This window comes from Heterodontus francisci, chromosome 3 (assembly GCF_036365525.1).
Source record: "Heterodontus francisci isolate sHetFra1 chromosome 3, sHetFra1.hap1, whole genome shotgun sequence".
Taxonomy (NCBI): domain Eukaryota; kingdom Metazoa; phylum Chordata; class Chondrichthyes; order Heterodontiformes; family Heterodontidae; genus Heterodontus; species Heterodontus francisci.
The window spans coordinates 176,489,218-176,514,313 of NC_090373.1; the positions used below are offsets into that span (position 1 = coordinate 176,489,218).

At 44.9% G+C, this 25,096-nt stretch overlaps 1 protein-coding gene across 1 annotated transcript in view; it reads left to right on the forward strand.

Annotated features, from left to right (window-relative positions):
- Positions 1–20,739, forward strand: part of supt7l (SPT7 like, STAGA complex subunit gamma) — a 58,660-nt gene extending 37,921 nt beyond the window's left edge. The window contains exons 2-5 of the mRNA XM_068027775.1: positions 4,517–5,221; positions 8,965–9,289; positions 15,238–15,478; positions 20,282–20,739. Of these exons, the coding sequence (XP_067883876.1) occupies positions 4,809–5,221; positions 8,965–9,289; positions 15,238–15,478; positions 20,282–20,550 (1,248 nt within the window). The 5' untranslated portion in view covers positions 4,517–4,808 and the 3' untranslated portion in view covers positions 20,551–20,739. The remainder of the gene's footprint in view (positions 1–4,516; positions 5,222–8,964; positions 9,290–15,237; positions 15,479–20,281) is intronic.
- The last annotated feature ends 4,357 nt before the right edge of the window (positions 20,740–25,096 follow it).

The following is a 25,096-nucleotide window of genomic DNA, read 5'->3' on the forward strand; positions in this document are numbered from 1 at the left end:
ATGTGAGGAAAAGTCCACCAGCTTTGAAGCCCTCAGCTGGAATACCATCTGGGCTGTAAGCGTTGTTGTTTTTCACCCGTTTGATTGCTTGTTGCATCTCTCCCATCGATGGTGGTTCATCCATGGAGTCTACCACAGGATACTGGGGAATAGCCTGGAGAGTATCAGCTGCCAATTTGGATTCACGGTTGAGAAGTTGTTGAAAATGTTCTTTCCAGTGGTGACGGATGGCATTGTCATCCGAAGCAGAGACACACTATCCCGTGAGCGAAGGGGATTTTGTGTATTTGATCTTGGTCTATAGATGACCCTGGTGGCTTCAGAAAAAGCTTTGCAGGTCATGATGGTCAGCATATTGTTGGAGATCTCGGGGTTTCTCTTATCACCATTTGTCATCATCGTCCTCCTCCTCCTCGCCATGTAACTGGTGGAAAGGGCTGTCCCCTCATGATGGCAAGGTTGTGCAGCATGCAACAGACCACCACAAATCTTGACTCCCACTCTGCTGAGTACTGCAGGGTTCCTCCAGAATGCTTCAGGCAATGGAAGCGTTGCTGCAACACACTAATGCTCTGCTCTATCACATTTCATTGTATGCATGCTGCCATACAAGCGCATGGGTTGTGTACCGGAGTCATCAGCCATGTCATCATTGGATAGCCCTAGTCTCCCAGTGACCATCTTCTAGTTTGCTGCGATGGCTGAAATGCAGATGGCACAACGGACTACCACAGAATGAAAGCATCATGACTGCTGCCAGGATACCAGGCTTTGACCTGCATGATTCACTGCCTATGGTCACATGCCAGCTGGACGTTGAGTGGCATCCCTTTTCGTTATTGTGTTACAATCAGGTAAGGAGGGGGTCAAAGGGCTCCCCTCTTTTTCCTCCTCGTTTGATCACAACAGGTTTATTCCTTTATGAAGTGAATATACTTGCTAATTCAGTGAGTGTTTGCGCATCGTGATCATAAAAAGAACCAATCGGGCAGGTTTTCTTGAGGTTAGCTTTATTGTACTTAAACCAATCTAAGTAAAATAATATATGCTCCAACTTACTTATATACACACACACAGGTGTTAGGACCAGGTGAGATAGGTGTCTAGGGGTCTTTACTGTCTTCACCTTGTCTTATTGTAACAGGGTTTAATTTTTAAACAGTGTTCTGAGCTCCCCTTTGGTGAATCCTTGTTCACAGCTTTCCAATTATAAGGCAGGTTGTTCTTAGATTTGAAGAAGAAAAGTGAAATTTATTAACTTTAAACTCTAATTCGGTTAACGCCTATGGATATACGATGCACCCATGCTAGCATGCAGACGTGATAGACACATGCAAATAGGGATAGAAAAGAGCAGAAGAAAAATAATGTAGAGTGGTTTGAGGCAGTCTCTGAAGGGGTTTTCTTGTTACTGTTTCTGTGTTTCCAGCTCGCCATAGAGTCTTTGATTGTAGACAGCTCTTACTTTTTGTTGAGGCCCAGTATTATTCTTAAACCTTGTTCATGTAGGAGACTTTTCTCTCTTTGAGTTCACGTATCTTCAATGGGTATTCCGTTCCGTGAGAAAGAGGTGAGAACAGACAGGAGAGAGGTGTCCTCAGTCCAGGAGCAAACAGCTTTCTGAGTTTCTTTCTCTCAGCAAGTTCAAATTCACATGGCCAGTTAGTCATGTGACTAAGCTGGCCTGACTAGGTCTTCTGTGTATTGGAGAAGCAGGGACTGGGCCATTTGTTCCAACACTGTGTGCTAGCATGCAAATGTCTTTCCAGTCAGGGGCTTGGCAATTCCTTGTGATAGGCGCTCTTTTCGTCCTAGCCGGAATTTTAAGTTTTAATGTTCATGTGACGAAATGATGTGTGCCTCAGCCTTGGCATGTGGGGGCCTGCATGACACAGATTACAGACTGGGGAAGAATAAATTGGTCTAATTAGAGTCCAGTGAAATAAAAGGGGTATACAGTCTGTGGAGGTTGGTGACTTGGCTGGCTTCAGGCTGAATTTGGTTGTGCAACTTTCTTTTGGTGGTCCTGAGGATTCCAGTTTGAAGATGTCGATGGCTGACTCAGTGGTTCTCCGGGAGGCAGCTATGCGGCTGATTTCCTTCAAGGGGGTCTCTGTCTGTTCTTTCCGGAACTTTCTCAAGCTCTGTATGGCTCCACCAGGCTTAATTAATTAAGCACAGTGAACATCAATCGGTGAACAGATTAATACAATCAAACGCAAATCAATTAAAACCACTGAACACTACAGTCTGCAGCAGGGCATATGGCTCTGTGATCATGGTCAGCTGACAGAGTTCGAAGCTTGAAAGGTTTGAGTTGCTCATCTCCACCAGTTTAATATTCAGGTTTCCAGCCGGTGAATTTAAAAAATCATAATTCAACATACAAAACGTGCTGACATGCGGTATAGGGCAGATTGACATGTGCCTGAAAAACAATGTGCCTACAGTCAGTGGCATCCTGAACCATGGGAGAGCCTGCAATCTTAGTGAAGCCCCTTCTTCTGTCTGCCTACTTGTCTCTGGCAAGACAGAATAAAATGTTATTTCTCTTTAAATAGAGATCCTCAGTGACCGCCCTTATGCAACAATCGATGGCAAACTGAGATACAGCAAATATCTCCAGTTCCAGCCTGGAAGGAACCAGACGCATAAAAGTTCACTGCCTTGGTCACCTTTGCCATTGGCAATGCAGTAGTTTCCCTGCTCTGAGGTTGCAGTTGTGGCTGCAGCAGGTGGCAAATTTCAGGGAGGACCTCCTTACTGAAGCAGACATCTCACACATGGTTCCTTGCTGAGGGTCAGGTAGGAGAATTGCTCTGTGGACACCCTAGATGGTTATGGCCTCCTGCTAAGAGCCCTTCACCCCCTCCTCCCCCTTTTCCTACTCCCTCTTCCAGCAGCTTGCGTAGACTCTCTTTCTCCGAGCTATCCTGTATTCCAAGGGTATGCCCACTAGCGAACCTGTTTGTACAGATGCCCCTTGGAGTCAACAAAAAATCCTACAGAGCCTGCCACACCACTTCCTGTAGACTTTTGCAACTTGAAACAACTACAGAAAGCACCAAACACTTATAGAATTGCAGCATCAGCCAGAAGAAAACAGCCAGTAACTAACTTGTAATTAGTTCATGATCACACTGGTCGCTAGAGTGGGCTGGGACAGGCGGTACCTACTGCTGTTCAGCTGTGAGAGATGGAGCGGTTGTTGCCAGGAGTGTTGACCTCCAAAATGACACACATAATGTCTGGGATGATTTGCCCACAGGTGTGTGTAGATGCCATTTTGCAGCTCTAAAGGGGCGCTAACGAGTCAAATATCTCGCCCAAAGCGTGCTGATTTTCATCATCAAAAAAACAAGCTTTAAAAAATGACTGAGCTTGACAGCAAGAGGGAGATGAGTAATCGGAATAGACACCGTCATTAACCTCATACTTCAATAACTTGTCACTTCAACTGCAAGTGCTAATTCAACCCCTCACTTCTGTCAGTTTTAGTAACTCTCGCTAGCCATTCCCCTGATGAGGCCATTTGGTGATTGAAACAACAATATTCCACACAAATGTCAATGGAAATAGAATTCTTTTCAGAGTTGATCATAATTCTTTACAACTTTGAAAGAGAAATTGCATCTTTATTCTGTTAAGTTGAGATCAGGAAAGCGTAGATGCATTACCAGCTGTCTGGGGAATTTATCCTCAAATTTCTTTCTAAAATGCAGCTTTTCAAGTTGGGCTCTGCATACACTACATACGAACTAGGAGCAGGAGTAGGCCACTCGTCCCTTTGAGCCTGCCCCGCCATTCAGTAAGTTCACGGCTGAACTGATTACTCCACATTTCCACCTACCCCCGATAACTTTCCACCCCCTTGCCTATCAAGAATCGATCTACTTCTGCTTTAAAAATATTCAAAGACTCTGCTTCCACCGCCTTTTGAGGAAGAAAAGTAGAGGGCCTTCGGGTATATACATGGGGTATCTGTGAGGTCATTAGATTTTTGTCTGTCTGGGACTAATATGTTGCGTGCCATGAGAACTGTATCAAGAATTCTATATTCTACATGGTTTTTTATGGTGCTGTTTATATAAGTCTAATCTTTTTTACATTAACATTATTGTTTTTTTTAGTCACTAGTTTTTGTCTTTCTGAAATTGGAACAGGGAATTCCTGGAATGTGTCTGTATTTGCAGCGAGTCCTCAGGAGACTGTCAGTATTTGCAGCACGTCCCCTGGTGTGTCATTGTTTATCGAGGGTCCCCAGACATGTGGCAGTATTTACAGGGGGTCCCAGGAGTGTGTAAGTAGTGGCAGAGGGTCCCCAGAAGTGCGTGTGTATTTACAGGGAGCCCAGCAGTGTTTGTAGGAGGCCTCTAGGGGCTGGTAAGATGAGGCACATACTAAGTAGCGCATTTCACTATTTAAATTTCAGGCCCTGCAGTTGTATTTACTAAACCAATCTACTGATAATGTAATAGAGTGTTAAAATAATCACATCTCCTTTACATCTTGACAGATTTCACCAGCGATATTGCAGCCAGTTTGAAGGAGCCTGAAGGCAGCTGGCAACACAGAAGAATGATCCTTTACTCCTGCATTTTATGCTTCTATGAAAAAGATTTGTCAGTTTGTTGACTAATTGCTTTTCACTGGTTCCAGAAAAACACAATGGATGCTTGTCCCATCAAAGCAAATCTCTGTAGTTAACCCAGCACAATGCATCTGTGACTCTGTTTCATTTAAATTCGCACATCTGTTGGACTTTCTCCAAACAAATCTCCATTTGACCAGAAGCAGAGGGAGTGAAGATGATAAAATACTGGGGCGAGATCCCGGTTTCCTCCACTCAGCCCAGCCGGAGCTCTTTTGACCTGCTACAGCGGGAGTTCCGGACAGTGGAAATCCAAGACCCGCCACTGCACCAGCCCTCGGCCGACAGGCCCCGGCCCACAACTATGCTGGATGTCCCATCCGAGCCCTGCGGCCTGACCGTCCATACCATCCAGTTGTTGCAGTATAACCGGCGGCTGCGGAGCCTCGTCGCCGCAGCTCAGGCACAGGGCCAGCCACAGCTGGATGGAGTGAAGGCAGAGGATGCTGAAGCCCTGCCGCCTGCACCCAACTCGCCACCCATCCCGGAGGAGCTGCTGCCGTTGGACAGCAAAAGCCCAAAGCTTCCTTTCCAGTTGAGGCACAGTGACCCGGAGAGCGACTTCTACAGGTGAGCTCTAAAGTGCTAAGATGGCAAAGAATGAAAGAGAATCTTGTGTTTTTACAGCACCTTTCATAAACCCAGGACATCCCAAAGCATTTTACACCCAATTATGAAATGTACTCATTGTCGTAATGCAGGAAATGCAGCAACCAGTTTATGGTTTGGTTGAGTGGGCGGAAAAGTGGCAAATGGAATGCAATCCGGAGAAGTGTGAGGTAATGCATTTGGGGAGGGCAAATAAAGCAAGGGAATACACAATAAACAGGAGGATATTGAGAGAGGTGGAGGAAGTGAGATACCTTGAAGTGCATGTCCACAGGTTCCTGAAGGTGGCAGGACAGGTAGATAAAGTGGTGAAGAAGACATATGGAATGCCTTCCTTTATTGGCCGAGGTATAGAATTCAAAAGCAGGGATGAAATGCTGGAACTGTATAAAATGCTGGTTAGGCCACAGCTGGAATATTGTGTACAATTGTCTTTTATTCATTCATGGGATGTGGGCATCGATGGCTAAGACAACCTTTATTGCCCGTCTGTAATTTCCCTGGAGAAGGTGCAATCCATATGGGGTAGATACACCCAAAGTTCTGGTCACCACATTACAAGAAGGACGTAATTGCTCTGGAGAGTACAGAGGAGCTTTACAAGAATGTTGCCTGGGTTTGAAAGTTGCAGCTATGAGGAAAGATTGGATAGGCTATCGTTGTTTTCCTTAGAACAGAGGTGGCTGAGGGATGACTTAATTGAGGTGTCCTAGATTATGAGGGGCCTAGAGTAGACAGGAAGGGCCTGTTTCCCCTAGTGGAGAGGTCAGTTATCAGGGGCACAGATTTAAGGTGATTGGTAGAAGGAGTAGAGGGGACATGAGAAAAAGCTCTTTCACCCAGAGGATGATGGGTGCCTGGAATTCACTGCCTGGATCGGTGGTGGAGGGAGATACCCTTAACTCATTTAAAAGGTACTTGGACATGCACCTGAAGTGCTGTAATCTGCAAGGCTATGCACCAAGTGCTGGAAGGTGGGATTAGAATGGGCGGCTAGTTTTTTCAGCTGGCGCAGACACGATGGGCTGAATGGCCTCTTTTTCTGTGCTATAACTTTTTCTATATGGTGTGCACAGCATGGCTCCACAAACAGCAACATGACAATGACCAGGTCATCTGTTTTTTATTGATATTGGTTGAGAGATAAATATTGGTCAAGACATCGAGGTAAGGGGGGATCCTCACCCCTGCCTTCCACCACCGCTCTTCTTTGAAATAGTGTCATCGGAACTTTTTAGTTTACATGAGAGGGCAGAAAGGGCCTCTGTTTAATATCTCATCTAAAGGATGGAACCTCCGATAGCACTCCCTTAGTACTCAGTTTAGATTATGTGCTTCAGTCTCTGAAATGGGATTTGAACCCACAACCTTCTAACTCAGAAGCAAAGTGCTGCACCAAGCTATGGCTGAGATTGTCATGGAGTAGGAATGTTAACGATAGAATGTTCTTCAAGATATAATAATGATAATTGGGAAAAAGCAGTGCTTTAAATCTTGGCAAGGTACTTAAAAGGAGAGCTGTATCTTATATTATCACAAGCTATTTTTCTTTTACACTATTTATAAATCTGCTTTATTGATTCTGCAATCGTTAGATCAACTGATTTTATTGCAACAAATCTGCTACCATTGAGATCTAATAGACACAGCAAATTCAATGCCTCTCGAACTATTTTTGGGCAAAATTGCAGTATTTGGCCACAAGTCATGTAAATGTAGGTAGAAATTCATGGAACTTGTCCCACTTGCATGTGTACTTGAAGGGGAAATGGGTATATACTTGAAGGGGGAAAAGATTATAGCTATGGGGAAATAGCAGGAGTGTGGGTCGAATTGAATGGCTCTTTCAAAGTGCCGGCACAGTTCCAGTGGACCGAATGGCCTGTCTTCTATGATTGGGATTTAGTGGTTATCACAGTGGGCAATGTTACTCTAAATTTTACCCACTTGTTCCCCTTAAGCAGCAACAGACGTGTCCAACTCCCTGCACCTTCAGCTTGTTGAAATAAAGATTTATCTCACTGTCTCCTACTCTAACTCACTTTTTTTCTCCCTCAGGGCATCAAAAGTGTGGAGCTCCATGCATCCCTCCATCTGCTCATAAATTTAAAGGCTTTTAAAACATAAACGTGACGTGACCTAACCATTACTTTTTTCACTCCAGTTTTTCAACCACAGTGAGTCATGCATTAGATCCTTCAGTTAGCTTTCTCAGTCAGGCAATTTTGACTAATGGCTTTGTGTTTTTATTGAGTTCATTTAGCTTTAAACCAGTTCCCCATATAATGTCATCTGTATAGGTACATAGTCAGGCTCTTTTTCATAGAATCTTGCAGTACAAAGGAGGCCATTTGGCCCCTTGTGCCTGTGCCAGCTCTTTGAAAAAGCTATCCAATTAGTCCCACTCCCTGCTCTTTCTTCATAGCTCTGCAAATTAAGTTTTTGTAAATTAATTTTTCAAATTAATTATGTAATTTGACAGCTTTGAACAAAGGGGCATGGAAGAGGTAAGTGGCCTCTCAGCTCAAGTTTGCAATAGGATGGGCCTGCAAATACCTCAAGTCCATACCAGACTTCTTTAATATGAGCTCTCAGGCTCCCCCAGTTCTCAACCACACTATCAATGATTGACTTTCCAGCCTTTCATTCTTGTGCCCAGAAGGATACATCTCTTCAAAATCATGAGGGATCTGGACATAGTCAATAGGGAGAAACTGTTCCCTTTAGCCGAAGGATCCAGAACCAGAGGACACCGATTTAAGGTGATTGGCAAAAGAAGCAGCGGTGACATGAGGAAAAACCTTTTTACACTGCGAGTGGTTAGGATCTAGAGTGCACTGCCCGAGAGTATGGTGGAGGCAGATTAAATCGTGGTATTTAAATGAGAACTGGATAATTATCTAAAGAGAAATTTGCAGGGCTACAGGGAGAAGGCAGGGGAGTGAGACCAGGGCTTGCAGAGAGCCAGCATGGACATGATGGGATGAATGGCCTCCTTCTGTTCTGTAATGATTCTATGATTGTTATAGGGCACTTGGATTCTTCACACAAACAGGTAAGCTACAAATCAACACTGTAATGGATAGTGTGGTGCTACTGGATAAGCAGGAAGAAACTTGCCAGTGCTCCATGCTGATAACCTGCCCAGTTTAACCTGGTTAACCCCCCAACTTGTACCTTCGTCCACACTTGGGTCCCTAAGCCTTTGCTGTTGCAAATTTAGGGTCCAAGCGCACTAATCTTGGGCAAAAAGCAAATGGTCCCTTTGGAGAGGAAAGTATGTGTTCCCTATTAGATTAAATACAAAACTCTGCCTATGTGGATTTCTCAATAGCTTGGTTTGAAGACTCAGGAACAGCATTGGAACATTCAGTCCCTCATATGTTCTGTCATTCAGTTGGATGACTGATCTGTATCTCAAACTCCATTTACCTACCTTAACTCCATATCTCTTAGTGCACTTACCTAACAAAAAAAAATCTATCAATCTTATAAGTCTCAATTGACTTAGCCTGGACAGCTCTTTTTTGGGGAGAGAGTTCCATTTTCCCTTGATAACGGCTATTGGTTTCTATACCTCAGACAGCTGGCTGAACCAAAAAAAGGTTTTGTGGCCCTGTTTTTAGCATGTTGTCACAGTTAGCAGTGTCACTACCCCACCTCCCCAGAGCGATTGCTGTAACCATTGTGGTTTGTGTACCTAGAGGAAAAGGCGAACCTGTGACTGAACTCAATTGGACGTCTTGTCGGCAGCTCCTCTACCAGTCAGTTGCCACCATACTGGCCCATGCGGGCTTCGAATCTTCCCACGAAGGTGTTCTGGAAACACTGACGGACGTTGCCAGCGATTACTATTTCAAATTCACGCGGCTTCTGCGCTTTGCCACGGACCGGGAAGCACGGGTCGGGCAGACCCCATTCCAGGACGTGATGGAGCAGGTGTTCCACGAGGTGGGAATCGGCAGCGTGCTTTCTTTGCAGAGGTTCTGGCAACATCGGATCAAGGACTATCACAGCTACACTCTCCAGGTGGGTAAACCACATCATAAACGCATTCAAACATTTCAGATCCAGCCCCACCTCACCAGTGGTCCAATTTAATGACTTAATGTCACTATGGCAGTTGTGTCTTCAGCTGCCTAGTCTCTAAGCTTTGGAGTTGCACCCTTAAAACTCTCTGCCTCTCTTAACCCCCCCCGCCCCCAAACCCCCAACCCCCAACCCTCCTTTAAGGTGCTCCTTAAATATCTGCTTTTTTGTCCAAGCTTTTAATATATACTTACGTGGCTTGATGCTGATTTCGGTTTGATAAAGCTCCCATGAAGCACCTTCGGGCATTTCACTGTTTTAAAGGCACTATATAAATGTAGCAATCAATGTTTCTATGAAGTTGTTGTATGGCACCGAGCAGGAACTTCCCAGGTTCCAACCTTGACTGCGTCATGTTAGCTGATCTTGCCTAAGAGTGGCAATGAAGTGCCACGCACCATCCGTAACTAAAGAAGTTAAAGATAGTATCAAATTGAAAGAAAACGTGAACAATTCAGCGAAGAGTAGTGGCAGGTCAGAAGATTGGACAGAATATAAAAAAAAGCAAACGATGACTAAAAGAATAACGAGAGAGAACTTAGAGTACGAGAGAAATCTAACTAGAAATATAAAAACGGGTAGCAAGAGTTTCTACAGGTATTTAAAATGGAAAAGAGTATGTAAAGTGAGTTCCGAAGAAGGGTCGCTGACCCGAAACATCAACTCTGCTTCTCTTTCCACAGATGCTGCCAGACCTGCTGAGTAGTTCCAGCATTTCTTGTTTTTATTTATGTAAAGTGAGTGTTGGTCCTCCAGAGAGTGAATTTGGGAAGGTAATAATGGAAAATAAAGAAATAGCAGAGGAATTAAACAGATTTTTTGCATCTGTATTCACTGTAGAGGAGATAAATAACATCCCAGAAATATTTGTGAATCAAGCATTGAAAGGGAGGGAGGAACTTAAAACAATTACCATCACCAGGGAAAGGGTACTGAGAAAATTATTAGAACTAAAAGCTGACATTCCCAGGTCCTGATGGACTTCATCCTAGGGTCTTAAAAGAAGTGGCTGCTGAGATAGTGGATGCATTGGCTTTAATTTTCCAAAATTCCCTAGATTCTGGAAAGGTCCCATCAGATTGGAAAACAGCGAATGTGATTCCTCTAATCGAGAAAGGAGGAAGACAGAAAGCAGGAAACTACAGGCCAGTTAGCTTAACATCTGTCATAGGGAAAATACTGGAATCTATTATTAAGGAGGTTATTGCAGGTCATTTAGAAAACTTCAGTGCGATCAGGCAGAGTCAACATGATTTTGTAAAAGGGAAATCGTGTTTGACTAATATATTAGAGTTCTTAGAGAAAGTAGCAAGCAACTTGGATAAAGGGGAATCTGTGGATGTGGTGTACTTGGATTTCCAGAAGGCATTTGACAAGGTGCCACATCAAAGCTTACTAAACAAAATAAGAGCCCATGAATAGAGGAACTGTTATCTAACAGGAAACAGAGTAGGCATAAATGGGTCATTTTCAGGTTGGCAAGCTGTAACCAGTGGAGTACCACAGGGATCAGTGCTGGGGCCTCAACTATTTACAATCTATGTCATTGAATTGGATGAAGGGACAGAATGTATGGTTGCTAAATTTGCTGATGACACAAAGATAGTAGGAGACTAAGTTGTGAAGAGGACATAAGTCTGCAAAAGGATTATAGATAGGTTAAGTGAGTGGGCAAAGATTTGGCAAATGGAGTATAATGAGGGAAAGTGTGAACTTGTCCACTTTGGCCAAAAGAATAGAAAAGCAACATATTCTTTAAATGGCAAGAGATTGCAGAACTCTGAGATGCAGAGGCATCTGGGTGTCCGAATGCATAAAACACAAAAAGTTAGTGTGCAGGTACAGCAAGTGATTAAGAAGGCAAATGCAATGTTGTCATTTATTGCAAGGGGAATGGAATATAAAAGTAGAGATGTTTTGCTACAGTTGTACAGGGCATTGGTGAAATCATATGTAGAGTATTGTGTACAGTTTTGGTCTCCTTATTTAAGAAAGGATTTGTTCAGAGAACTGATTCCTGGGATGAGAGGGTTATCTTATGAGGAAAGGTTGGGTCTGTATTCATTGGAGTTTAGAAGGATGAGAGGTGATCTTATTGAAACATGAGATCCTGAGGGGACTTGGGCTGGATGTTGAAAGGATGTTTCCCCTTGTGGGAGAGACTAAAACTAGGGGGCACAATTTAAAAATAAGGGGTGTTCCATTTAAGACAGAGAGGAGGAGAAATCATTTCTCTGAGAGTCATGAGACTGTGGAACTCTCTTCCCTGAAGAGCAGTGGAGGCAGGGTTGATGAATGTCTTTAAGGCAGAGGTAGACAGGTTCTTGACAAACAAGGGAGTCAAAGGGTATCGGGGGTAGGCAGGAAAGTAGAGTTGAATCCACAAACAGAGCAGGCTTGAGGGGCTGAATAGCCTACTCCTGCTCCTTGTTCGTATATAGGTGCTGTAGTTACCTCAGCACTCTGGGATCGCGAGGGAAAATAAATCAGCCAAGTTCCCAGCTCACAGGTCCATTAACCTCTGTACTAAATGTGCATGGATGTCTGAGTGAGCTGTGCTTCCCTCACACAGTCGATTCGGTGTTCATAAGCTTTGTGCCATGTTACCAAATGTCCTGGAGGTTATCTGATGTAAATCTGAAGAGTGTAAAATGCTCCTACTGGCACAACATGCCTACTATTTGACTCGCTGATTTTCGCAAGTATTATATTCATTATCTACAACCTCACAAGTCAGCCTGTCTGTAATTTGAATTGTGAGCTTGCATAATGTGCTCCATTTTATGCCATTGTACTCCTTTAATATATGTAGATATAGTAAAAAAAAAATTCTTGTACTGTTTCTGTTCCAAAACCATATTTCCTGTTGTCTTGATTTTTGTTTAACACTTTTGGTGTTTACATAGTGTCATTTACAGCACAGGAGGCCATTCGACCCATCGATAGTTTCATGGCACCATTACTGAGACTAGATTTCAATTCCAGATTGTTATTAATTGAATTTAAATTCCACCAGCTGCTGCGATGTAATTTGAACCCATGTCCCCAGGGCATTAGCACAGGCCTCTGGATTACTAGTCCTGTGACGTTCCCACTACGCCACTGTCTCCCTTGCCACTTCAGCTAGTTTCCTGTCTCTTGTTAGTTTCCCGCCATTTAAATTTCTCCCCTCCATTCTGCTCACCTTGCCTCCAGCACTACTCAGGCTTGCTGGTCTGTTCCTGTTATTTCTGTATGTTTGTACTCCTATTCCTATCCTTCTTAACTCCTGTCCTGCTTCAGTTGCTGATTTTATTTTATGACCCTGCTACATTAAATTTTAATATCTCCCCTCCTGCTGCCACTGCCCCTGTACACAATATGTTAGGTAATTAAATTTGTCTAATATTATATTATATTGTATCCTCTGACAGTGAGCTGTGCTGCAATAGATCGACTACACTTTTTAAAAAGTTGGCACTAGGGGCTGAGTGGCAGAGCAAATTGCTGTTTGGGATTTAAGAATAAGGACACCTGCAGGAATCCATCGCAGATCATTATGAAACATCGCTCTCTCCTCTCCTCCTCCCCCTCTCCCCCCCCCCCCCCCCTCTCCTTCTCCCCCCCCCCTCTCCTTCTCCCCCCCCCTCTCCTTCTCCCCCCCCCCTCTCCTTCTCCCCCCCCCTCTCCTTCTCCCCCCCCCTCTCCTTCTCCCCCCCCCCCTCTCCTTCTCCCCCCCCCCCCTCTCCTTCTCCCCCCCCCCCTCTCCTTCTCCCCCCCCCCTCTCCTTCTCCCCCCCCCCTCTCCTTCTCCCCCCCCCTCTCCTTCTCCCCCCCCTCTCCTTCTCCCCCCCCCTCTCCTTCTCCCCCCCCCCCTCTCCTTCTCCCCCCCCCTCTCCTTCTCCCCCCCCCTCTCCTTCTCCCCCCCCCCTCTCCTTCTCCCCCCCCCCTCCTCTCCCCCCCCCCTCTCCTTCTCCCCCCCCCCTCTCCTTCTCCCCCCCCCCTCTCCGTCTCCCCCCCCCCTCTCCTTCTCCCCCCCCCCTCTCCTTCTCCCCCCCCCTCTCCTTCTCCCCCCCCCTCTCCTTCTTCCCCCCCCTCTCCTTCTTCCCCCCCCTCTCCTTCTTCCCCCCCCTCTCCTTCTTCCCCCCCCCTCTCCTTCTCCCCCCCCCTCTCCTTCTCCCCCCCCCTCTCCTCTCCCCCTCCCTCTCCTTCTCCCCCCCCTCTCCTTCTCCCCCCCCCTCTCCTTCTCCCCCCCCCTCTCCTTCTCCCCCCCCCCTCTCCTTCTCCCCCCCCCCTCTCCTTCTCCCCCCCCTCTCCTTCTCCCCCCCTCTCCTTCTCCCCCCCCCTCTCCTTCTCCCCCCCCCTCTCCTTCTCCCCCCCCCTCTCCTTCTCCCCCCCCCCTCTCCTTCTCCCCCCCCCTCTCCTTCTCCCCCCCCCTCTCCTTCTCCCCCCCCCTCTCCTTCTCCCCCCCCCTCTCCTTCTCCCCCCCCCTCTCCTTCTCCCCCCCCCTCTCCTTCTCCCCCCCCCCTCTCCTTCTCCCCCCCCTCTCCTTCTCCCCCCCCCTCTCCTTCTCCCCCCCCCCTCTCCTTCTCCCCCCCCCCCTCTCCTTCTCCCCCCCCCCTCTCCTTCTCCCCCCCCCCTCTCCTTCTCCCCCCCCCCTCTCCTTCTCCCCCCCCCTCTCCTTCTCCCCCCCCCTCTCCTTCTCCCCCCCCCTCTCCTTCTCCCCCCCCCCTCTCCTTCTCCCCCCCCTCTCCTTCTCCCCCCCCCTCTCCTTCTCCCCCCCCTCTCCTTCTCCCCCCCCCCCTCTCCTTCTCCCCCCCCCCTCTCCTTCTCCCCCCCCCCTCTCCTTCTCCCCCCCCCCTCTCCTTCTCCCCCCCCCCCTCTCCTTCTCCCCACCCCCTCTCCTTCTCCCCACCCCCTCTCCTTCTCCCACCCCCTCTCCTTCTCCCCCCCCCTCTCCTTCTCCCCCCCCCCTCTCCTTCTCCCCCCCCCCTCTCCTTCTCCCCCCCCCCTCTCCTTCTCCCCCCCCTCTCCTTCTCCCCCCCCTCTCCTTCCCCCCCCTCTCCTTCCCCCCCCTCTCCTTCTCCCCCCCCTCTCCTTCTCCCCCCCCTCTCCTTCTCCCCCCCCTCTCCTTCTCCCCCCCCTCTCCTTCTCCCCCCCTCTCTCTCCCCCCCTCTCTCTCCCCCCCTCTCTCTCCCCCCCTCTCTCTCTCCCCCTCTCTCTCTCCCCCTCTCTCTCTCCCCCCCTCTCTCTCTCCCCCCCTCTCTCTCTCCCCCCCTCTCTCTCTCCCCCCCTCTCTCTCTCCCCCCCTCTCTCTCTCCCCCCCTCTCTCTCTCCCCCCCTCTCTCTCTCCCCCCCTCTCTCTCTCCCCCCCTCTCTCTCTCCCCCCCCTCTCTCTCCCCCCCCCCTCTCTCTCCCCCTCTCTCTCTCCCCCTCTCTCTCTCTCCCCCTCTCTCACTCCCCTCCCCCCCTCTCTCCCCTCCCCCCCTCTCTCCCCTCCCCCTCCTACTGGGTTGTCTTAACCCAGCTCCTGATGAGCCTGAGGCAAAGGATAAAAATGTTTGTAATCTGCTAATAGTTTCCCCAAAATAGGCAACCTCCTATCTCAGAGGCTTCAAGCATTATCTGGTGTAGAATATGGGATTACCATGATCCTGCAGTATTGGGTTACTTTCTGAAGATGGCACATTGCTGGGGTAGAATTTTGGATCATCTGTTGACAGTGATTGGCAAACTTGAACCATTTTCTCGCATTGGCGTTGACAACATTTAAAAAAAACAAGGACGCTTCTTCTGCATTGATATTGTCCCTCCAGGATACCAGTGCATCTCTCTGAGCAGCACACAGTGTTTCCATGCTCATCTGCTGGCTCTTGTTTTCACACGTACTTTTAAACATCTTGCCGACAGGTGAGCAAGCAGCTGGCTGAAGAGTATGAAAAACTGGTTAGTCCAGAGAAGATCTCTACTGAGGACACTAAACCATTGAAGATAAAGGATGAACCCATCAGTGACATTGCTTTCCCCATCAACGAAGAGAATGAGTCTGATCTGTCTGCAGGCGAGCAAGCCTTGCAGCTTGGAGTTCTGGCACAGGCTCATGAGCGTTTTGCTGCTGCGCTAGATGTTGATGCATCCCCTCAGACATCAGGTAAGGGCACATTTTAAATTCGACCATATTTCTTTATTAGGTTACCAGTAGATTTAGGGTGAAACTTGTGAATTATATACACATTAGGGACTGGCATGGGGTGTCCTATTTTTGTAAAAAAAAAAGTCATTATATATACTGTAATAAAAAAAACAGAATGGTGAGTTCTTAACCCAGCCTCCATTACGGCAGAAAAACCCCACTCTATCCCTGGGATAGAGCCGTGCGAGCATTCAATCCCAGAAACAGAGTGGTTTCTCTGCTGCTACGAATGTTGGGTAAAAACTTGCTATTCCACAAAAGCATTTCGTTCACGCAACCCCGTCTCCTTGTCTCTCCTGTGAAGTTTAGCCAGAAGGCTTCCTTTTGCCTATTGTCAGTGTGTGATAACTCCAGTTCTCCCCTTTCACTTTTGTTTATATAGTGCCTTTCTTCAAGGACATTCTAAAGCACTCGCTGCCAATGAATTGCTTTGAAGTGTTTTGTAGGCAGACGTGACAGAGCAATTTGAGTGCGCACAGTCAGCTCCCAAGTAAATAATGAGCTTAATGACCAGGTACTAACCAGTTTTCTTGGTGGGGTTAGCTGAATTTTGGCGAATACACTGGGAGAACTAAACTGCTCTTAAAACATGCCATGGGGTCTTTTATGTCCACGGAACAAGCAGACTACATTTAATATCTCATCAGTAAGATGGCACCTTTGACAATGCAGCACTGCCTCAAGTACTGCACTGATGTGTCAGTCTAAATTACATCCTCAACTATAGCAAAACAGTGCTTGAACCCACAACCTTTTGAATCAAAGGCCAGGGTGCTACCATTGAGCCAGGTAGGCATTATTGTAGAAATAGTCCATCAGCGTGGAAAAGTCCAGTACAGCAACCCTGCAAGATAGAACATTTTAATGAACCAGCTTGGCTAGAGGAAATAGTCTTCACACTACATCCCCTAGCTAATGGCAAGGTAGGAGATGGAGGCAGTATTCATGCTGAATACCTAAATGCTGCTGTAACTGGAGGGTGACAGCGACTCGCCTTAGAACTGTCATTCTGTGGCTGGTGAACTGGATTCTCTTTGAAGCAAGTGGATGCTTAGTATTCCAGGTCACAGTTGTGGTATTTTGTGATCCTAATAGGACTTTAAAATATTGTTGATGTCGTTGGCCCTTAAAGTGGTTCTTCTGTCATCATGGCACATATATCCTCAAATGCCCTTGGAGTAATCTGGTTGACTTTCACGTGTGTGAGACTATGTAGGGCTGTGATTGACTTAATAAGAGATCATGCCCTGTGCTAAAACTCGGTAACCCACTTGTACTGCTTCCATTGATTTTAGTAAGGCTTTTGATCTAGCACCTCATAACTACAATGGAAGCAATGGCATACATAGCCAAACGGATTTAATTTATAATGTGGACTGCAGCTCCAAGATTTGTATATGGGCGGATGACTCACTTTACCTATCCTTCTCGAAAGAGAAGTGAAAAAAAGCCTGCTATCACCTATCCTTGTCTTAATCAATGATAATATCATAGTGATGGTTTTGACTGTCCGTCTATTCTAGAACTTCTGAAAGTTTTGTGATGCTGTTTTTTGAGCATATTACTCTGTTAGCAGACTCATCTGGAGATCAAATACATTGTACCATCTTCAACAAAGGGCTGACCAGTGGGGTATGCCAATGGGTACCAAAATTCTGTATTATGGCTTTGCATCACTCAGGAATCTCAGAAGTATCAATTGAAGGTTACAAATTAGAGATAACGATAAGCTGAGAGTTTGGACAAGTGGGAAATTGTATGATAAACTCCCGATTACTTAGAGGCGCCATGGAGAAACTGAACATGTCCTGATAGGGAAGGAAGGGACAATTAGAGTCCATGCCACTCTGGGACACATCCGATTGTTTGTCATCAGCAGCTGTACAGCAGTATAGGTAGGAGCATATCCCCAGTCCTCCCTTATCATGGTGCAAAATGCAGGGAAACCTTCAAATAGAAAATAGCAATTCAACTCTTTTTCCTAAGTCACTGATTTAAAACAAAAGCAAGAAATGTTCAGATAGTCAGCCAGGATCGAACAGGAGCAGATGAGTTTTGGGTTGAAATCTTGGATATCTATTGCTCAGTCAAATACAGACCGGCCTAATGGTCATTTCAGCCTCTTCTGTTTTCATTTCACATTTTCAACAGTTTCATTTTTCTTTCTGCCTGAAGTGGAGAGCAATGGGACTGAGTGCAGAGTTCTCACAGATTTGGACTTGGGTATAGGAAACACAATCTCAAAATTTTCTGACAGCATGAAAATAGGAGGTTTGGTGAACAAAAAAATGCGAAAAGACATCAGGGCGAGAGAGGCAGGTTAGCAGAATGGGTCGACAGGTGGTAGGTACAATTTAATGTGGGCAACAACACCATCATCTTGCATTTATAGAACATTACAGCGCAGTACAGGCCCTTCAGCCCTCGATGTTGCGCCGACCTGTGAAACCATCTGACCTACACTATTCCATTTTCATCCATATGTCTATCCAATGACCACTTAAATGCCCTTAAAGTTGGCGAGTCTACTACTGTTGCAGGCAGGGCGTTCCACGCCCCTACTACTCTCTGTGTAAAGAAACTACCTCTGACATCTGTCCTATATCTATCACCCCTCAACTTAAAGCTATGTCCCCTCGTGTTTGCCATCACCATCCGAGGAAAAAGACTCTCACTATCCACCCTGTCCAACCCTCTGATTATCTTATATGTCTCTATTAAGTCACCTCTTCTCCTCCTCTCTAACGAAAACAACCTCAAGTCCCTCAGCCTTTCCTCGTAAGACCTTCCCTCCATACCAGGCAACATCCTAGTAAATCTCCTCTGCACCTTTTCCAAAGCTTCCACATCCTTCCTATAATGCGGTGACCAGCGGCCGCACCAGAGTTCTGTACAGCTGCAGCATGACCTCGTGGCTCCTAAACTCGATCCCCCTACTAATAAAAGCTAACACACCTTATGCCTTCTTAACAGCTCTATTAACCTGGGTGGCAACTTTCAGGGATTTATGTACCTGGACACCAAGATCTCTCTGCTCATCTACACTACCAAGAATCTTCCCATTAGCCCAGTATTCTGCAATCCTGTTACTCCTTCCGAAGTGAATCACCTCACACTTTTCCGCATTAAACTCCATTTGCCATCTCTCAGCCCAGCTCTGCAGCCTATCTATGTCCCTCTGTAACCTACAACATCCTTCGGCACTATCCACAACTCCACCGACCTTCGTGTCATCCGCAAATTTACTAACCCACCCTTCTACACCCTCATCCAGGTCATTTATAGAAATGACAAACAGCAGTGGCCCCAAAACAGATCCTTGCGGTACACCACTAGAAACTATACTCCAGGATGAACATTTACCATCAACCACCACCCTCTGTCTTCTTTCAGCGAGCCAATTTCTGATCCAAAGCACTAATTCACCTTCAATCCCATACTTCTGTATTTTCTGCAATAGCCTACCTTGGGGAACTTTATCAAACGCCTTACTGAAATCCATATAGACCACATCCACGGCTTTACCCTCATCCACCTGTTTGGTCACCTTCTCGAAAAACTCAATAAGGTTTGTGAGGCACGACCTACCCTTCACAAAACCGTGCTGACTATCTCTAATGAACTTATTCTTTTCAAGATGATTATAAATCCTATCTCTTATAACCTTTACCAACATTTTACCCACAACCGAAGTAAGGCTCACAGGTCTATAATTACCAGGGCTGTCTCTACTCCCCTTCTTGAACAAGGGGGCAACATTTGCTATCCTCCAGTCTTCCGGCACTATTCCTGTCGACAATGACGACATAAAAATCAAGGACAAAGGCTCTGCAATCTCCTCCCTGGCTTCCCAGAGAATCCTAGGATAAATCCCATTAGGCCCAGGGGACTTATCTATTTTCGCACTTTCCAAAATTGCTGACACCTCCTCCTTGTGAACCTCAATCCCATCTAGCCTAGTAGTCTGCATCTCAGTATTCTCCTCGGCAACATTTTCTTTCTCCACTGTAAATACTGACGAAAAATATTCATTTAACGCTTCCCCTATCTCCTCTGATTCCACACACAACTTCCCACTACTATCCTTGATTGGCCCTAACCTATCTCTAGTCATTCTTTTATTCCTGATATACCTATAGAAAGCCTTAGGGTTTTCTTTGATCCTATCCTCCAATGGCTTCTCGTGTCCTCTCCTTGCTCTTCTTATCTCTCCCTTTAGATCCTTCCTGGCTAGCTTGTAACTCTCAAGCGCCCTAACTGAGCCTTCACGTCTCATCCTAACATAAGCCTTCTTCTTCCTCTTGACAAGCTCTTCAACTTCTTTAGTAAACCACGGCTCCCTCGCTCGACAACTTCCTCCCTGTAGCTCCTTTTAATTTTGAAGAACATGGAAACTTAGAGATAAACAGTATGGGAGCTAAAGAGACAAAGAATGGGCCTATACGTTTAATGGAAAGACACTGAATGGTGTAGTTGAATAGCGAGACCTAAGTGTTCAAATACAAAATTCCCTGAAATTCCGAGTGCAGGTAAATGAAGCCATAAGAATGGCCAATAGAATCTTGGGCTTTATAATTGGGGACATAGAGTACAAGAAGCTGGACCGTCAACACTGGCACCTCAGGGCAACCAAAGATGGACAATAAATGTCACCCTTGGCATTGTCAGCCACATTCCATCATCGCTTACATTGTGAGAATTAATTATTTTTGTAAAAGCCATTTGTTTAATTGCTGTGCTTTGTTTCTTTGTCTCCTTCAGGCCCTGAGGTAAGCAGCTCTCCTCTGTGGAACCTAACTCAAGTTAAAATGGAGCCTCAGGAGAATGAAGAAGGCAGCGGACCTCCTCATGGCGTTTTGGGCAACGATGTTTTTGAAGAACCAATGTCTGCCATGAGTGACTCTGGCATCCCGCAGACCCCTAACACCGCTGGCTCCGATGGCAGCTATATATCCCACTCACCCGACAGCCTGATAGCCTCTTCTCCTGTTTTCAATCAACGACCGAAGAAAAAGATGAGGAAGATGTGAATATTCATTGACCGTGCTAAAGTTTTTTTTTATTTTTCTGATGCTGATTTGAAACTTCTTTTCCTCATTAATCAATGTTAACTTGAAATATTTTTCCATCAAAACTGAAATCTAATTCGGAATTATTGTATGTTTGGCTGTAATGTCAGAGGAAAGGAACAAAACAACAATAAAAACTGCTTCAACCGACCTGAAGTTCCTTCAGGTTAATTATATTTGTGCTGAACAGGAAGACTTAATTGAAAAAAGAATCTAGATTTTGGAGGACTAGGCATCTGTATGGATGGAATTCAGTTTTTCTACCAATGGGAGCTGAGTTTGTATTCAGCTCAGAATGATGAAAGGTTCTCAGTAAGAAAGAATGACTTGGGTTTATATACTTTGTTATCACATCACTGCGAAAGCCTTCACCTATTGTACTGCTTATTATATAGCTAAACTTGACAGCCATTTTGTGCATAATTAGTGGTCAGATATATCACTTAGCTTTGTTTTTCAACACACCATTAACATATTGTTTGCCTTTGCTCCACGATCTTCTGGTCAGCTATTCTGTGACCTTGTCCTATTTACACCTCCTCCTTTGTTATCTCTTGCCCCACCCCCGCTTTACTTGCTTATAACCTTTTACATTTCTAATATTTGCTAGTTCTGATGAAGGGTCACTGACCTGAAACGTTGACTCTGCTTCTGTCTCCACAGATGCTGCCAGACCTGCTGAGTATTTCCAGCATTTCTTGTTTTTGTTTCAGATTTCCAGCATCCGCAGTATTTTGCTTTTATTTTAGTGTTTAATTCACTTCCACTTCTCTTCCAGGAATGCCTACCTTGAAGAAGTTCTGCTCTTCACTCCGACGGGATTTTCGTTTTTCTCTTTTACCTTGTTCACCTTCATTGCTTTCTATTTCCCTCCTGGTGTTTGATAAAGTGTCTACCAAAACTCGTTTTCACAGCCACATCTCCTTTCATGTTTGTACTTGCGGCTGTTCAATTTTAAGTCCATTAACACCCTATCTGTACTAATGCTTTGTCTTTCAACACACCATTAACATATTGTTTGCCTTTACTCCACAACCTTTTGGTCAGCTATTCTGTGACCTTGTCCTATTTACACCTTCTCCTTTGTTATTTCTTGCCCCACCCCTGCTTTACTTGCTTATAACCTTTTACATTTCTAATATTTGCTAGTTCTGAAGAAGGGTCACTGACCTGAAAAGTTGACTCTGCTACTCTCTCCACAGATGCTGCCAGACCTGCTGAGTATTTCCAGCATTTCTTGTTTTTGTTTCAGATTTCCAGCATCCGCAGTATTTTGCTTTTATATCACTAGTTAATCTGTCTGAATGAAATTAGCGTGTTTACTAAGTGGGCAGGAATTCATAAGCACAAAACTCCATGAGTGCAGCATAATTAATGCTGAGAGGTTTAACATTGTCCTATAATGCATTTGCTGTCCCATTCCTGTGAAATTTCTTTGTGCATCATATTAGCACACTTAAAGTAAACAGAATCTGTATCAACATTTGTCCCTCAACTAACACACCTCAAATAGATTAACTGGCCATTCACGTACATAACAAGATCCAAACAGCAATGACTGTACGGCTGCTGCACTGATCTACATAAGAACATAACAATACTTATTGCACTTCAAAGTAATTTGTTGTGTATGGAGCACTTTTAGATGCAATCAGAAGCTTTAGGGTCCGTTCAATGATCCTGCATTTCCAGTGGAGAGCAGCACTCAAAGGATAACCTGGATCAGAAAAAAGATACTGCAGTTTTTTTAGCTTTATCACCGACAGGGTGCTCGGGCTTAGTGAATTTACCTGTGGATAAATATATATTCTATTAATAGGCAGATCATGTAAACTTCATAGTGTTGGTTTCGATACTCATTTTGCATCAGATTGTCTTTTTTTAGTAGAGTGAAAGTTTCTGAAATGAATCCCAAACACCAAATGTCTTGTGTTTTTAAACAGAACTCCACTTTCTCACTTGGTTCCATCTCTCAGTGAAGGCAGTTAGCTGAATGACAAAGGCTTTCAATGGATTTTCAACAACAGAAATCAAGCCATGATCCTACCCCTGTATGTTTCCTGCCTGGCATTTGAACCCTAATGTGTCAACCTCCTCACTTTGAATTGACACTAGCTTGGGTGCAAATGCAAGCCAGTTGTGGGGTTTACTCTCCCGAAAATCCAAAAGTTCCAGTACTAAATGCACTGGCTATCAAAAAGTCAAAAGTGGCTGTTTATTATATCATGCCTTGCATTTAGGAATTCCCATCGGAACAATTGAAGAGGAGATTAAGTCCTGCAGGAAGAACTGTCAATTTCAATCTTTTTAGTTGAATTCCTAATCCAACCGGTGCTGCCATTGTGGTGTTCTGTGCGTGACCAGCATTGCCTCTGCATTGCATTAACAGGCACAGACAGCCTTATTCTTGCCTTTTTGTCGTCTTCACTTTGTAACTGTTGAGTTTATAAACAGAGTAGCAGAGAACCATTGTACAAATCCAAGCTGTTGGCATAAAGCTTTAATCACTGCTAACTCAAATTGGTACTCGGGCCTGCACTGCCCACACTTTTCTGACCATGAACTTTAAGATCCCTTTTAGCAGCACGGACTTACAAAATTGCCCACAAGTGTAGAAATGGAGCATAGGACCTTGATGGGCACTTCTTACCCTGCTTTAGGGTCTTTCTCTGAATATATGGGTGCCTTACCCACATAGGTAGCAATCTAATTGAGCTGTCCGTCAGCACTCTGTTTTTCATCAATGTTCTATTGCCCTATATGAACAAGTCCCTAAATTAAGACATATTATGCAATAAAATACCTAAAAAAAAAAAATAGGAATTTTGATCATTGTCTGAAAGAGAAATAGACTTGGGGGTGTGATCAGTCATCAGGACTGGTGTTTTCTGGCTACAGAAATCAGTTCTACTGCTAGCATTTGCAATTTTCTTTTTTACTGTGACATAAAGCATTAATCAAAGCAGCAATTAAGGAAAGTTTTAGAACCGGTTTATGGCATTCCTGAATGTTTGGCTTCTATGGTAAGCTAACAAATGCCATAAATCTAAAGAAACGTAATAAATTATGTTTTATGAAATTCAATGTCGCCTTTGAAGATTTGGAAAGAAGTTTGAGTTTGGACCATTGGATTTTAATAAAATGCCGGGGATGCACAGCAGGTTCATTGATCGATCTTTTCAAGTGGTAAAGTTTTAGGGAATGGTGTGTACCTGAAATGTTAACCAACCGATAGATGTGCTGAACATTTATGGCGCTCTCAGTTTTTTTTTTAATAGCTGTTTATCCCTACTGTTTGAACCCCCTGCCCACTGTTGGTGTCTGCCAATCAAAGGGCAGTGGTAATGTCTAGGGATGCTAAACTAACAAAAGTCTTCTTTCAATTTCCTTAGGAAAGTGGGGGAGCTCAGTAAAAATAGGCTAGTGCTGCCTTTTATTCTCTGGGTGAATAAAGTGAGACATTCAGATTTATTCTTTTTGAGCCCTGCAAGCAACCCTTTTCTGAAGCAGTTATTTTTATATATCCTTGGCTGGGCAAGTACAATGAATTCATAACTTCATTACATCAAGGAACGGGAGTTGACATTCATTCCCCAAAACATTTAGAAGTTATATTAGTAGGCTCACAAAATCTCAACTAATGAAAGTGGCCTAAATAACACCTGTTAATACATTTGGATCACAACAAACGCTTACAGGACCTGAACATCCCTGGGCCCATTATTATCCCATGAGTCAGTTCTCATCTGCACCACTAGTTGGACTAATCTGGGGTATCTTCTGATGGAGGGGGGAAGAGAAAGGGGTTGCTGCTGTTTGCTGTCTGGGTAGAAGAGTGTGTGTGCTGTGTGTTTATTTATGCAATATTTCTGACATGAATAAGTGTGTTAAAGTTATGAACAATTTTGATCAATAATTGAAAATGTTACAACCAGGTGAGAAAGGGGTCTCGGGATCCCTCTCAGCCTTCACCTGGTCTTACCGTAACAGGGTTTAATTTTAAACACACCCTGTTTTTAGCTCCCCTTGAGTGAATCCTTGTTCACTGCTTTCCAATTATAAGGCAAAGTAACCAGCACAAACAGGCTTTCTTAAGTTTAAAGAAGAAAAGTTGAAATTTATTAAACTTAAATTCTAATTTGGTTAATGCCTACGGATACACGACGTGCCCACGTTAGCATGCATACACGATACACACATGCAAATAGACACAGAAAAGAGCAGAAGAAAAATAAAGTGGAAAAGTTTGAAACAATATCTAAAGAGTTGTTGTTACAGTCCTTCGAGCTCACTGTAGTCCTTGAATGTAGGTAGATCTTGCTTTTCGTTGGGGCCCAGTATTCTTCTTAAACCTTGTTTGTTGTAGGAGATTTTTCTCTCTTGGGGTTCATGTGTCCTCAGTGGATTCAGAGGCTAGTGCGAAAGAGATGGGAGCAGCCAGGATAGAGAATCTTCTCAGTCCAGGAGCAAACAGACACTCTGGCTAAACTGTTTGTACAAATTCAAA